At 36.6% G+C, this 16416-nt stretch overlaps 1 protein-coding gene across 3 annotated transcripts in view; it reads left to right on the top strand.

Annotated features, from left to right (window-relative positions):
- The window catches only part of b4galt2 (UDP-Gal:betaGlcNAc beta 1,4- galactosyltransferase, polypeptide 2), a 162559-nt gene that overhangs the window by 70911 nt on the left and 75232 nt on the right, over positions 1 to 16416 (top strand). For all 3 annotated transcript variants that reach the window (XM_028020622.1, XM_028020621.1, XM_028020625.1), the window contains 2 exons: positions 4459 to 4577; positions 6753 to 6869. In XM_028020622.1, the coding sequence (XP_027876423.1) occupies positions 4459 to 4577; positions 6753 to 6869 (236 nt within the window). The remainder of the gene's footprint in view (positions 1 to 4458; positions 4578 to 6752; positions 6870 to 16416) is intronic.

The raw sequence follows: 16416 nt of genomic DNA, 5'->3' as shown, positions 1-16416 counted from the left end.
CCTGCTTGACAGGATCCTTTTTATGAAATCCATGTTTCCTTTTTTTTTTTTTGTCATTGGGTTTTCATTTTCTAGCTGCAGCTACATGACAACAAAGCCATCAATCTGCTGGTGTCACCGCCTTCCCTCCAACCCTTTGTGCTCGGTATTGGTGAGCTCTGAATAAACTGCTGGTAACTTTTTTATCCTGTGTGTCTACGCTGGGTGTTGCATGTACACACACATTCCCACTAGTGGAAGATAATGGGGGTGTTTTGTTTGCTTTTTTTTTGCATCTCACAGTGATTCTTAGATGCCAATAGTCCCCTGAGCCAACAAACAAGCACTCACACACAGCTGAGATTGTACATGGCCTTTGGATTTAATGATTTCCTTAATCCTCTACAGTGATTCCTGAAAGAATATGAAGAAGTGGGTGTGGGGGGTATTTTAACAAAAACAAAAATAGATGAGAAGCTTTGAAGTTTATTGGTTTAAAAACTTTCTTTTCTTTTTCTCTTTGCTTTCTTTTGTCATCTTTTTTCTTCCCTCTGTTTCTCTTTTTCATCGAGCTGGAAAGAATAGCAATTATCACCCAGAGCTGGTGGAAGCACTTGTAAATGATTGAAAGAGAAGAGGTGGAGAGAGAGTGGACAGTCTAATAAGATCTGGAGAGCTGAAAGTCTCCACTGATGCAGAGTCTGTTTCAGCAGCATGATGCCTCCTTTTTTTTATCTATTCATCCTACGTTCTCTTCTCGTTTCTTCTCTTGTGTACTCCTTCTTGAACTTACGCTCCCCACTCTTCCGGAGGCTAAAAAAATCAAACGCAATTATAAACTTTGGACATTTCTCAGAAAACTGACCTTGATGCTGCTTTGGATGCCACTTAAGCACACAATGGCTCAAACACTGTCAGAACAGGAGCGCTGAGGAACAAATCGCCTGCTGTGTGGGTTTGCATGATCAGATGGCCTGAACTGTTGTACTTCAAGGTCATCACAAACCATTCACACACTTTGAACTTTTCCACATTTTCCCTCGTTACAACCACAGATTTCCAGGGATTTTTATTATTTTATGTGATAGATCAACACACAACAGGGCATGAGTGTGGAGTGGAAGGAAAATGGTTTTAACATTATCTATAAAAATAAATCTCTTATGTGTAGTCTCTTTTAATCTCATACCCCTAAATATAATTCAGTCCATTAAATTGTTGTAGAGGTCACCTTCTTTGTAAACTGAGTTAATTTGTGTGTAATTTATTCTCAGATCGATTCAAGCTGTTCTATGAAGAAGAAATTGCATCATGAAGACCAAAAGCACACAACAGGATCACAGATATAAAATATCTAAGGGAATTTCTGAAGGAATGACAAAGCCACTGGCATCCACTGGTCAAGGCATGCCACACATCTGCTAACTGGTTTAAAAAGCACATTTGAATTAACATATCATTCCACCCATTTTATATGAACTGTTGAGGATGCTTGTAATGGTGTAAAAAGCCAAATTCATATCAACTCAAATACAAAGTGATCTTTTTTTGTTGTTGACATTTTTAAGTGCAATGAAATTCTAACACAGTAAACAACTAGTTTACCCTATGGCATTTTACACATCAGTTCAGTACCAATAAATGTGGAGAACGCTGTACCTATTAATGGGCCTCAGAATAAAGAACGAACCTGTTAAGCAACCTAATAGACCTGTTAAGAAAAGTAACCAGTGGAGCTGAGGGAACCTGACAGCGACACAGAGGGAAAAAGACGTATTAGGGATGTCTGCAATAACTCATCGATCTTTTCACTTTGATATACGAGTTGATATTTGGTGAGGATGGCAGAACAAATCAGCAACACAAGACAGGAGGAAAGAAACAGAAGCAGACAAACAGCAATAACTCTGTGAATGGATGCCATATCAGACAGAGAACCAACCTGAGTGCTCCCATTTTCTGCTTCTTCTTGACCCAGGCTGAATCATAGCCTTAAACAACCCCATATGCTGTTTGTAAGTGTGTGTGTTTAGTTCTTCAGGTGTGCTCAAACTGTATTGTGTCAGTACATGTGGAGTACTGCCTCTCACGACCTTGAGATATAGTTCATAATTATTGTCTGTGTGTGTGTATTACCATATATATTTGCAGACAGCGCACTGTTGTATCCCTTAGTGCAGCGGGTGTCCTAGATAAAGCAATCACACAGCCTGATTTTCTAATGTCTTACTGTAATATCACTACATATACACATGAGACATTATTGCATGGAATGTATTTGTGCTGGGTAATTTGAATATTGTGTAAATTACATGAAAGCTCTAGTTTGTCATCACATTTCTCAATCAGTTTTACCTCAAACCACATTCATATACTTTTATTGTTCATAATGCAAATTTCCTCTGTTTGTCATTTACATGTGCCTACACAGTCTTCTGATTCTACTGAGGAAATTACACTTTGAAGGCTTATTTGTGTTTCAGCTGCATAGCTAATAACTTACAAAGTATATTAACTACTGAAGTGCTCTGCTGTTAAAGGTAAAGTCTTACAGAAGAACTGTTGTGACATCAGAGCCAATTGTCCCCTCTTTACTCTGGACTATGAGCCCTCTTTACACATAGCCCTCTTTACTTTGAGATGAGATGATGGGCATTCTAGGCAGAGGCCCAGGAGCTGTTGCTCTTCACCAGAATTATATAACTGTTCAAGTGCATTTATGAAAATCATAGTAACCTGCCCATACCTTACCTTTTATAATTGAGAAGCGCTTAGCTAGTCATTGACTTATGAACGAGTCTGAATTGTACAGTTGGACTGATGGAGGTGAGGTGAAGCATCCTGCAGTTATGTAAACCAGGGAGTTGCACTACAATATGTGGTGTTAATATTGTTTCTGTTGATTTAGAAATGAGATTTTACAGTAAATTGTATTTAAATCCAGTATCTAGGACAAGGTGTAAGTGGGGCAGTGTGGGGTTTTGTTCTGTTTTTTCATGGTTACACCTAAAACACTCCAGTCCAATATTTGCCTTCAGAAGTCAGTTAATTAGTAAGTTATATAATATACAATAACAGTATAGTCTAGCTATTCGGTCACTTTAGTGTTTTGTAGAGAACAACAGCATCATAAAGACCAAGGAACACATCAGTCAGGTCAGAGACAGAACTGTGGAGACGTTTGATGTGCTCTGGTTATAATGGTAGCAATGGTTTAAAGCAAATCATGTTAATGTGCTAGAATGGATTGCAGTATTTTACGACTAACATTAGGCATCTCTAGACATGCAATGCTGGGAGATACCTGGAGCTGTAACTGCTGGGAAAAAATAAAAACATTAGTTGTTTTCCTTCCACTTCAAATGTACTGTAGTTTATTAGACTGTTACATAAAAATCCAATAAAATATATGAAGCTTGTTGTTTTAATGTAGACAAGACATGTAAAATGTTTAGGATTGTTAATATTGATGTAATAATCAGATTGCCTGATTATTACTCAAAATAGCCGGTGTCATAAATAATATCTATATTAATATAATTTTTTATTCACTTTTTATATATAATACCATCTATCCATCCATCCATCCATCCATCCATTTTCTTACACCCTTGTCCCTAGTGGGGTCAGGAGATGCTGGTGTTTATCTCCAGCTAACGTTCCGGGCGAGAGGAGGGGTACAGTTCACCCTGGACAGGTCGCCAGTCTGTCGCAGGGCAACACAGAGACACACAGGACAAACAACCATGCATACACACACTCACACCTAGGAAGAATTTAGAGAGACCAATTAACCTAACAGTCATCTTTTTGGACTGTGGGAGGAATCTGGAGAACCCGGAGAACCCACGCATGCACAGGGAGAACATGCAAACTCCATGCAGAAAGACCCCGGGCTGGGAATCGAACCCAGGACCTTCTTGCTGCAAGGCAACAGTGCTACCAACTGCACCACCTATTTATAATACTTTTCTAATAGCCTTACATGAGAAAAGGCTGTGAGAAAAGTATTCATAATACTTTCTCACAAATTAGTCTGAATACACAATCAAACACACAGAAACACACATGTATATATAATATTTTGACCATTAAATAAATCACAGATAAATTAATTTGATCCAACTCTTTGGCGATGGAGCAGTGGAGACTAAATATTTTTCATGTTTTGGTTATGTTGATTAACTTCAAAGTCTGTCTTTTTTTTAACAATATGTGCTTTTAATAGCCTGTGTATCTAACTTAGTTATGAATTTTGAGAAGTGCATTTTTAGTGTATATATTGTAGCTGCTCACAGTCCCATGCTGCACGTGCAGCATCTCTTTCAAGCTAATAGCTCTGTCTTTCCCTTGTGTCCTCAGTTGCAGTTCTTCCTCAGCTCATTTATTTCAATTTCTTCTTCTTTTCCACCATAGATTTCTTTGATGTCTTTCCCATTTTGTAACTCTTCTCTCATTGCTCCCTCTTTTTGACTTCAGTGGGGCGCTTGCTGATAGAGTTCAGTTCCCAGATGACAATGGAAAGACTGCAGAAAGAAAACCCAAACGTCACAGAGGGAGGCCGATACAAGCCGCCTGACTGCCGGCCGCGATGGAAGGTCTGTGGATCTTTTTCTGTCTGGTTGTTGTGTTTTTTCATGCTTTGTTTTAAACTGATTAAAAGTGTTCAAACTAAGATTTTTCAAAATTATTTCTTATAATGGATATACTTCAACACATTTTGTGTGGCACAAAACAAAGTTAACATGAAAGACATCTTATTTAATTGAGTTGTCTTGAAATTTATTGTTAAATGTATTGATTTAGAATGTAGAAATGTATTGAATATAATGAAACAGAATATGATACAAGAATATAATTATCCTGTGTTATCCCACACTGGGGAAACTCAGGTGTTTCAGCAGCAATGTAAAGATAAGTGGATGCATGCATATTCACACAAGGTAAAAACAGAAACAAGAAGACTTGTATAGGGCATATTTATAACAGTCACAGTACAGTCATTAAAAAACTCAGATTGAAAACAATTTGCAACTGAGTAGGTTAATTCAAAGAAAAAGTGTTTATTTGTCTATCAAATGTAGCAACTATCTATTTTCAAGAAATAAAAAAAATGCTTTTCTGCTCCCAATAAACATTTTACCTTCCTAAAAAAATAACCTAAATGTTTTTTCCTGCAGAGCAAAACCATCTCATCTACCCCTCTTTTTCCTTACATAAATTTGTGACAGGTGTCAATCAGTATGTCCAATAAGATAATCAAAAAGGATAGTTTAGCCATTTTCCAACGTGTTCCTAAGCAATATTTCTCTTTAACATAAGCATTGTTAGAATTTGTTAGAATCACACCATGGATAAATGCTTCAAAAGTCAAGATATTATCGCTGCATCAAAGAAGTACAATGCTCTGGCTTTTTAATAACAGAAATCAAGAACCACTGTTTTGCCATAATCTATTATTCATTAAAGTGGATAATCTGTTATTCGGCCTTAACTGAAAAAAACTGAGATCATATTTTTATAGAGATCATTTAAAAAAAGTTAACATTGTGGAAGTCTATTGGGAGTCTCGATTTTAATCAAGATGTCCTCCAACCAGAAACATTAGAACAAGACTGGCACAACAGTATGGTCTTATTTTCCTTTCTCCACATTCTGGTTCCATTCTCATAACCTTAACAAGTAAAAGCCTAAATTCTGGTGTGAAATATAAATCTGTTTGCTATAAAAGCATTTTTGCTTTTCACCCAGTTTCATTGTTAAGTGTTGCTGTCATGACTCATTGCTAACTCTGAAGAATGATCCCTTTTCAACTTCTGTGGCTGATATAGAAATAATCTCTATGTATCACAAGACAAGATATTCTAAATTTAAACCCCTAAATTTCTTATCCCTTTATTTAGAGAAAAGAAGCTGTTCTATTTTTAGACTGTTACGTAATTATTTTGCTATAACAAACCATGAGACAAACCCCATAGTATCTCAAGATGATATCATAATAATATATTTCTAATATTTCTGTTTTTAGCTTGTACATGCTTAAGTATCTCATCTACAGAATATCCTTACCAAACCTTCAGCTATCTCTGGATCAGCAATAAATCAGCTCTGAAACAAAATAACTAAACAAAGATTTTCCCTGACTAGATATTTTGGTAGAATGTGAGAAAACACTTTTTTCCATCAGTGAGTGACTACATGAATATGCATTTATTGATCAGTCTAAAAAAATAAAATAAAATTTCAACCACTAAAATCCACAAAAAGTTCAGAAATTGAGGACAGTAGAATTTATTTAACTGGTCAAATATATTGTTTACAGGCAGAATGTAAATGAATGGCATTTAAAATACATCATTCTGCGAAATCTTGTATCCAAGCAATCATCTTACCTATTTTAGTGCCCACATCAATACTGTGATAAAGATTGTGACTCGAAGATTGTGTAAATGTAATGAAAACAATCATTCATTTCTCTTCGACCTTATAAATATGCACTACTTTGTGCAGATTTCTCATCTAAAAGTTTGTACTGAAAACTTTTAAGGCAAGGCAGCATGTACCATTTCAAATGCTTATCTAAGTTTTGTTTCTGCCGGACACAAGGTTAGTATGGATTAAAACAAAACAATTTTTTTCAATGTTTTCCTGCTTTGATTTTGTCAGGTGGTTTTATTGTTCAGTGGCTCGTGATGAAATGAGGAGATCTTGTGCACCAAAGGTTACAGATAACAAACAGGTGCTAACATAAGTTTGGCATCTTTGTTCTGTAGGTTGCCATCATTATCCCATTCCGTCACAGAGAAAATCACCTGAAGTACTGGCTCCACTATCTCCACCCTATCCTCAGACGGCAGAAGATTGACTACGGCATCTACATCATCAACCAGGTAGGGTGCAAAGAGTCTAGATGCTCTCATGCAAACCCAGTGATTAGGATGTGGGCTTTCTGAGTTAAAATATGTGTGGACGTCAGTGAAGAGCTCAAAAATAAGTTCAACAAGAGACCTAATGGCATCAGGGTGAGGATAAAGTTAACCAGTCAGTAACAGACTTAGACTTAGACTGACTTTATTGTCGTTTTGCATGCACAGGGTGTATACAGAACGAAATTTTGTTGCATACAGCTCAGGACAATGTTTTGAGGTTCCAATGTTATGAGGTTACTCCAGAATAAAATAAAACACAGTATAAAATATGAATATAAATATGAATATAAAATATAAAGTGCAGGAATGACAGTAAAATAGAAGTTATTTAGCTATGTACATGTGCAAGGTATGAAGTGGAGACCAGTTTTTGAGTGCAGTCCAGTTAAGAGTTCAACACCTGTCTCATTCCCAATGTGATCAAAAGCTGAACATCATGAACTTCTGTGTTTGTCACGGATGGTAGAAAACACTACAAAACCTAAATTTAAAATCTTAAAAGTAGGGTGGTCATTTTGAAAAAATGCCTCTTTTCTTCCTCTTGGTATGTAGACAGCAGGTGGAAATGATGCAGAAATTGGTGTTTGCAATATGTTTGTGTAATTGTGGATCTGGTCAGAGTACAAGCACAATACCACAAGAGTAGCATTCACTTTCTACAAGGATGTACACAATGTGTCAAATTCTTAATAAGAAATCCATGAAACATATTTTTCTTTAAAGATTCGATTGATAAATTATTACCACCTGTGGTACTTGAGTTCAAACTGTTCACTAATCAGTTTATTGCCTCGGAATTGCCAACTGCTGGACAGCGTACATACATTGTAGCCTGCTTGGAGGAATCTGCTAAACACAATCATCCATAATGGAAGTGTTGCCTGAACAAGCTCTGACAGGTTACATTATGGGAGGATACTAGAAGAACTGTAATCATTGTCAATTATTAGAAACTATTACAGTAGCTGACAAATCGAACATGGAAACTCAGAGCACATTATGATGCAAGTGCCTGAACTCCTATGGACTGCTCTCTCCCTTTCTTGTCTCATATTTTTAAGGCTTTCTCCTAAAAGTAGAACTGAACCTCAGAGCAAATGTCCACCCTCTTCCCTTTTAAAACCATTAGTTCAGCAGAGGGATTTTAAATACTTTTATGACATTGTGTGTGAGTTTTCCACGCTACGTTAGGCGAGAATTTGTCTTCTTCTGCATTATGGGTAATGAGATCTCCTTCCTGGCCTTTCACTCCCCTGTGGGATTTGTGCAATGCCTTAATCACTCCCTCTGTGGAAAGGACCTTTGGTTCCGCCTGCCCTGCTGTGCTCTGTTCTTCAAAATTCTTGACACTTGCCCTGCCTTTCTTACATTTATACACTTTCAACACACATTTCTTTTGTGTCTACAAATATTTCATATGTCAAATGAGTGAATGTTTGTTCGCCTCTAAAACAAAGGAATGTAACATTTTCAGCAAAAGTGAAAATGTCCTAAATGTGGACACTCAGTAAGTCAGATATTAGATTAAATCAGACAATTAAACTTATATATTAGTGTAAAACACCCATAGAGCAAAGTTTAAAATGAGTTCCTTGTAAATTTGGGAAATTTGCAAAAAAGCTTTAAACATTTAGAAAGCATAAACACAAATATAGAGAAAAGAAGAATGGAATAAATAAAAGAAAAAAACAATTGAAAACAATATCAGAAAATAGGAAAAAATGAGAAAGGAGAGAAGTAACATGAACGACTGGAAAACGGGATTTTGTGCCTTGCCCAAGGACAGCTTTCCAATCAAACGAAGGGACTCCCACACTGCAAGGCCCACTGTTTATTCACCAAGCTGCTGCACCCTCCTGTTACAGATCAGCCTTCCGACTGATGTAATGTCACAGTACAAGGTAGTTAATTTTGACCCTCAGCAGCATCTTCAGCTCTGTCACCTCCACTTCAGACAAACACTAATTCACTGCCTGACTGCAATTATCTGTTAAACCATCAACATTCGCTCCAGTCAGTGACTTGGGGTTCAGGGTCTGCACAGTTTGAAGTAGAGGAGCCTTTCATGTCATTTTTGAAGTCATTTTTTACTTGCTGAGTTGTAATGAAGAACTCTTGTTAGAAAGAACTTAGGTTAGAGGGTTAATATTTTCTTTCTCTTTCAGAAAGAAAATATTATTAAGACGAGCAGTGAATTAAACACTGGCAAAAGACGCAATATTGCTTTGCTTTAGGATGTGTTGATACTTTTATGTGTGTAAAACACATTGAGGCATGGATTGACCAAAGGGATGGCAAGTATTGCATGTGAGCCTGACTCTTAAAATGCTGTGACAGGTTTTCTAATGCTGTAGTGACATCAACAGCACTCAATATGCGAGCAGAGGCTAAAATCATTAAGGCAGACATCCGGCTGTTGAGGACTGTTGCTGGATTTATTCCCTTCGTTTCTGTCCTCATGTTTCCTGTCTGGATGCTGTCAATGAATGACAATAATACCACAGATCTTAAAAGGAAATGGTTAAGCTGAAACCTTTTTCTTACTGTTCCCAACATTTAAAATTTATTAAATAAGATGATACAGAAATTGCCAGTGATTTGAGTTTTCTCTGGCTGTTTGTGGTATAATCCCACAGTGATAGCAGACCTGTTATCATGTTAGATTGTCCACTTCCACTTAAGCTTTCATTTTTACATATGGGTTATGCTGTGGTACTTGTTTTTAAAGTCTTTGTCTAGTCTGGGCTTGAGTTACATATTTTTTAAATTTTTTGGTCCTGTACATGCTGGACTCATAGTTTATCAAACTGGGTTACTGCGATTTTTCTTTTTTATTATTATTATTATTTCAGCAGATTTGTTTTTCAATTAAATTGTACTTTTCAACTTAAAAAGAATGAAATAAGTGTAGTGCATTCTTTTAAAACCTGCAAAATGATAAACTTGACTTCAATATTTCAATTAAATTATCAAAGTGACCTTTTGCTAAACATCATCTGGAAAACAAAACATGAAGAGGCTCTTCCATGTTTGGCTTGTTAAAAGAAAGTAGTAAAATGTCAGTTGTTTTGTTTTTATTGGTCCAGAAATACGTCATACAAATTGGACTTTTGGGGCTTAGTGAATTGAATCAAACATTTCCATTTAGTCAGGACTCTCAGTTAAACATCTTGCCATTTCCCACTGATTATAAGATGAGCAAAGCAGGTAGATGCTTAAAAGGGATTGGCAGGAAGGCAGATGGAGAGGAACCAAATCAAAAAGACAGGGGTGGGATTTTGATGACAAGAGCTCCTAATGTGTTTGACATGATGAACGATTAAAGCTTTACAGTGGCTGACACTTTGCGAGAGTTCACAGCAGAGCATTTTTCTATCGTGCTCAGTCAAGTGTTAAATGAGTACAAGTCTGGACCCTTTTAACACAGATTCACTGAGGATGGGTGAGGCAAGCGTGTTTGTCTGATAGTGGTGGGGGTAAGTGTTAATCATGGTTTGCCTTGCAGTTTTATCTAGGCAAGACAGTCTTGTGCTCAGAGTTGAAACAGGTTTTTGTAGAAAGAAGGCATTTCTGTGAAATAAAAGCTACAGGTTATAAGTTAATTGAAATATTAGACATTCCAGGTTTTCACACACCTTTACTATGTTAACGAAAGGCTTGAGATTAAGATGACAGACACTTTGCCCTAATAATAGAGTAAGATTGATGATTATTCCAACTGTCATGGTAAAACAAATGTGTTTTTATGTATAGTGGCATAACAAAAATCCACTTTGTTTATCATGTCTTTAAATGATGTTATCAAAATGGCAGTCTACCCCATTTGCTGCCCTGGAGCTATAAACAGGATCGCATTTTAACTCTGAATGACTCAGTTCATTCTTTTTCTACAGTGTATGGGGGGAAAAACAACATAATACTTAGAGATGCTCCCTTCCTCCCCTCAGGCCCAGTCTGTTCTAATCTGTTGGCTTTAATGGCCTGAACCAACACCACCCACCCAACATTTCACATCGACTCTGCTACAGTTCATTTGGTGAGAACAGGTTAAATGAGGTACAACATAAGCACACACCTCTCAAGTACAGGAAGCGTGATCAACATTGATCACAACAGGAAATGACTCTTAAGCAACACCTTTTATACATTCTGTCTTTATTTTCTCAGCCTCTGACAGTAGATCAGGCTAAACTTTTCTATTACAGGTCAGTTAGGAACAACAAAATTATTTAAATTTGATAAATGCTCAAATAGTTAAGATGATTTTTAAAGAATTTTGCCTGATGCCCTGAGATGTTACTTTAACATTGTCCCATAATGCTTCATCCCATAATGTTTTTTGAGGTGCTCAACTCTCCCCTGAAACAAAACATCCACACATGACTTGTCACAAAATGCACATTTGGGCCAAACACTGCAATTTTAGTTTCTACAGAGCACATGATATGTCTTCAATAATTACATTTATTTGTCCCTTAGTGTATCAGATATCAATTATATGTTTTTTTTGTGTGTATTTTGAGCTGATGCCAACTTGCTCTCCAAGTGGCATTGTAGACCATACTGGCACAGAACTTGTTTTGGCTAATGAGTGTGTTATATCATTTGTTCACAAATTCTTTTAATTTTATTCATGGGTCGATGAACACATTTCACACTAAATGGTTTGATCTCTGGGACAAAGAACACAGGAAAGGCTGAATATTGGAATTACATTTTTCTGTCTTTGTGTTTCATTATTTTGGTACCACGTTTGATCGTACCTTTCAATGTCTTGTGAATTATAATTTGTTCTGAGAGGTTTTAAGATTTTTCTTTCTGCTGTTTGAGACAACCTGCTGCCCCTACTTGGCTTCAGCTGGACATAGCCATCATCTCGCTCTCTGAAAGCTGGTACATTGTGTAGGCGTTGCAGAGGGATCATGCTGAACGTGATGTAGCAACCTTGCTGTTCTGCCCTGCTGCTCTCTGTCCTCTCTGCCTGCTGAAAACGAGGACCAGTATTTGTTGGCTACGGGCTCAGTGTGTAAACTGGAGAAAAGCCCAGAAATAAGCTGAAAATGTGAAGCAGGGAAAGAAAGATGAAAACAAGTCAGGTGAGGAAAAAGTGAGTAGGAGAGGTTGGAGACGGGTGATGGGGTGGATAACAGAGGTGATGATGGAGGAAGGACCATCTGCTGTTTGGATTTATTTTCATTAGGAGAGATTAAGGTTAATCCAAAACTCAGAACCAGTATTGATTTATAAATTATAATAACCTAGAACAGAAGAAAACATCTAGAAAGTGGAAGTCACTTTCTTATTTCATCTCTGTTGTTCACATTTAATTAGTTATGATTAGATACATTGGAGCTTTACACTTTACAGCAGGAGTCTCCAACTCTAGGCCTCGACAGAAGGCCATCCGATTTCATTATGTGTCTGTAATAAAGTATTACTCTAACAAAGACCACCTTAGAATCAGAATATATGTACATAATATATTAGGTAAAGTGTAAATTCTTGCTTGAAAATTTCACTTAGACCTTAAGTAGTAAACTTTTAAATTTGTGATTCCTGGTTTTGTCATATTTTACTCTCCGAAGTTATTTAGAAGAGACAATACTGTGAAAGGCAAAATAAATAAGTAAATAAAAATATCACACTGCAACAATTAATTCATGTTTTGTTTAGTGACAGACTTACAGAAAATGTGTCATGACAACTTGATGCTATGGCTGAAATAAATCACATGTAACATTTTTATTGTGTCTTAAAGACATTTAGACAAACAGTTATAAGGAAGAGAAAAGCTTTACAAATCTGCATTTTCCTGTTTTTTTTACGGACCCCATAAATTGGAAAAAAAGGAGATAAGGGAACTATTTTTTGCAGTTGACCACAAAATAGAATATTGATCTGATGAAAAAGCAATTCTTTTCTTTTTCTCCTTCACAATGCTCTCCTGAATCAGTATGTTCTGCTGGTTGGAAAGCTGTTATTGTTTTGCCAGAGAACGTTTTTTACAATGTTCTTCTTTACTCTGTATGCCTTTTAGATGCTTTTACTCCTATGTGTAATATTGTGGCAATAGCGTGATTAAATGTCATCCTGAAATCTTCCTTTCTTCCCCTTAATTAAACAACTTCAACCACAGTCGCTGCAAAAGGCTAAATGTTTAATGGCTTTGTTCCCAAATATGTAATTACAGAAAAACATTTTATCACAGCAAAATAAAAAATGTACTGTGACCTGTCCAATAAAGAAAGAGAGTTCACAAATTATCCTAATTGGTTTTGACAAGCAGAACAAATTTTACTGTTGTGCTGCATTTCAATAACAGTTCTTATTAAATGGCTCATTATTGGAAGAGATTATTCTTGGTTAGTTGCCCAAATAATAATTTATTTGGCTCCCAGACAAATGGATTTTGAGTGTGTTCATTAGCCTTCTTTGGCTTTATTAGTTGCACTCTGAGACAGCTGATATCCAAACCTCAGAAACAAAGTATTGTAAAGATTTTTAATTTTGCTTGTTTAATTAAAAGTTGTGCCTGAAATTCTAATCCTTACAAAGGGTTCTCTGTTATAAACTACCTGGACCAGATTAGCTACATATACCGCTGTCTTTTTCTTGAATTTGTCGTTTGATTAAACAAATGTCTATAAAAAACACTACATCAACTTGAGATGTTATTATCCGGTTCATAAAAGCAAACGGATCATCATATTCAGATTGGATTTATTAATTAAAGGCAGCCACTCAGACCTGTTACTACTATTTTTGATTCACAAGCACCAACCAAGAATAATACAGAAACACACGTTATTCATTAACAGTTCAAAGTAAATCCTCCAAAGAGGCTTTGTAAACAAGCAAATAACCTCAGTTGTTCTATTGTTTTATTATCTCATCTTTTACTGTTTGCATGACTTAATGACATTTTCAGCTGGATATTTTTTTTAATTTCTATTCTAATTTGAGGTAAATTTGAATCTTTCCTAAAAGATAAAGCACTGCCTTCCATAGTTCAGTCCACTCAACTCTGACAATTTATCACTAAGAACATCATGTACATTTCTGCCAATTTCAGCTTCTAGTCGTGATTTCATCTTTGCATGCTTTAGTCAGCTTTTCATTGTCATTAAAATATCCCTACCTTGGGTGGGCAGGGGCAAAGCACAACCCACGTATTGAGGCTTTAGTCCTCGTGGCGGTGGTCACAGGTTCGATTCCCGGCCTGGACACATTTGCCACATGTCTTCCCCTCTCTCTCAATACCCTATTTCCTGTCAAAATACTTTCAAATAAAGGCCACTTGAGCCAACAATATACAGTATATATATACAGTATTTACTGTATATATACAGTATATCCCTACTTTTACAGTCCTTTCCTTGGGTCTACAGCTAAGGGACTCAAATATTGCATTTGATTGGCAACACAAAAAGAGAGATTTTTTTTCTTATTGGTGTTGTTACTAAATACAGTTTCAGTGGTAATTTTATCTTAGAATGTTGTTACTAATCACCAGAGATGTTATCATGGTAATCAATAAGACCAGTAACTGCTCCAGCATTGGACTTCTCTTGTTTGCTCCGAGCAAATCTTCTTTGCTTTTGTTGCCTCTCTGAATGTCTTTCTTCGTTCTCTCTTGTTCTAGTGAGTTATGTTCTCAGCAAATGTATTTTTGTGCTTTGAAGACTTACACTTTCATGGAGAGAAATCTAAATCACAGTTTGTGATGAATAAAGTAGTCCGTCCCTTAATTAGGATTTTCATCACACTTCATCTGAAAACGCTATCTTTTTAAACTGTTTCTACATTTAATCAGCTTGTTAGATTATATATAAAACATGTCAATCTGTACAAAATGGGATAAAAGAAGTCCAAAGAAATTGCTTAGAATCAAATGCTAACATTAACTCTGCAGGGAACAAAGGGTATTGTGACAGTACAGCATACTATATGGCTGTTAGTTCTCTTTTTCCTCTAATTAACTCATTACAGGCTTACCGCATCTGAGCTGCGGTAAGCCTGTGATTTAAATCCAGTATCTAAACACATTACCTCTCAGAAGACGGTGCACTAATGCAGAACTTACTACAATATATAGAAGTGTGTGCTGGGGGAGCTTCTGGTGAGGAATATCCGGATTGATGGAGTTGAAATCAACATCAGTTTCATCATACAGTTTCTCGAGCCACTGCGTGACCTGGTTAATCTGAATATTGTTTTCAAGACGGTAAAGAGAGAGCAAAAAACACTTCCTTCGATTTACAACAATCGGTAGTTCATTCCATCATACAACACTCCCGTATGACCGGTTCAAGATAGCTTTGTGCCCACCAATTATTAACATGTGCCCTTTCTGGCTTATTAAACTCCCAATGCTGCTGCCAAGCTCTAATTTGCCACTGGGAGACCCTTTAAAAGGGCATTGCAGCCATTGAAGCAAAATTATTATGATCAACACTGACTGCATTGGCATCTTTTAAGACACTTGCATGGTTGTTGTTCTCGTCACCTTACATGTCTGCCCAAGATTGCCTTTGTTACCAGACCAAGAGACAATGCTGAAGACCTTTTGCTGTCAACCATCTCCTAGAGGTACTAACACATATACTGAGTTAATAACCAGATTAGTGGACTGTATAACTAATAGTTGTCCTTTCAACAGATTACCCAACCTGAGCTTTAACTCTATGCATCTCCTCTAGAGATACCATGGGCCTCTTTGCTGCTTAATTATCTGCCAGGTGCTCAAAGAATGGGTTATTATCTTACAACCTAACTTTTTAACAACTCCTTTGTCACAGAACAGCTGCATTTATACTGAGTTTGGCTGTCACATAGGTGGGCTGCAATTACTAGGTGAATTCTAGAGGTAGTTGATTTTACTAGATTTATAAGACCCGATGCCACCCGATTTTAACTTGTCACAAAAAAGTAATAATAAATCCTCTTTCTTTCCCTTAACAGGTTTCCACTACTATGGGTTGATCTATCATCTAAAAATCAAATTAAGAAGCTTGAAAGTTATTTCAACTGCAAAAGTCAAAGGTTGCAGTTGAAATGAGACAAAATGCTAAAAGCCCAAACAATCATTTTGTAAGGCACTACATATGCTTCTCATGCACCCCTTGGTGTGCATAAAGACCAAAATTCCATCAGTTCACCTTTTTTCGCTTGATGATATGAAATTCTGTTTAAATAGTTGTTCTTTATTGTTTACACTTTAATCTTTAAACCTGATGATATTGCTATTCAAAAATTTGATAACAGCTTTAGCAAACCTTCAGACACTTTGACAGGTTTTTGTTGCAATGACCTGGAAATGTCACTCTGATTCAAACTTGTTCATTGTTCTGCTGTTTTCTCCATCTGCACTCACCTCTGCTTTGCACGGAAACTGTAGCTTTATGTCATTTTACTGCTTGCACACTGACTTGACAGAAAAGTACAAATGCATGTTTTCTTTTTTCCTGCCTATAAAGGCTTGTGGGGCAAGAGGGGGTTAATAATGCAT

Source organism: Xiphophorus couchianus, chromosome 6, assembly GCF_001444195.1.
Source record: "Xiphophorus couchianus chromosome 6, X_couchianus-1.0, whole genome shotgun sequence".
Taxonomy (NCBI): domain Eukaryota; kingdom Metazoa; phylum Chordata; class Actinopteri; order Cyprinodontiformes; family Poeciliidae; genus Xiphophorus; species Xiphophorus couchianus.
Note: the sequence above shows the minus strand (reverse complement) of the source record. Positions and strands in the feature narration are given on the sequence as shown.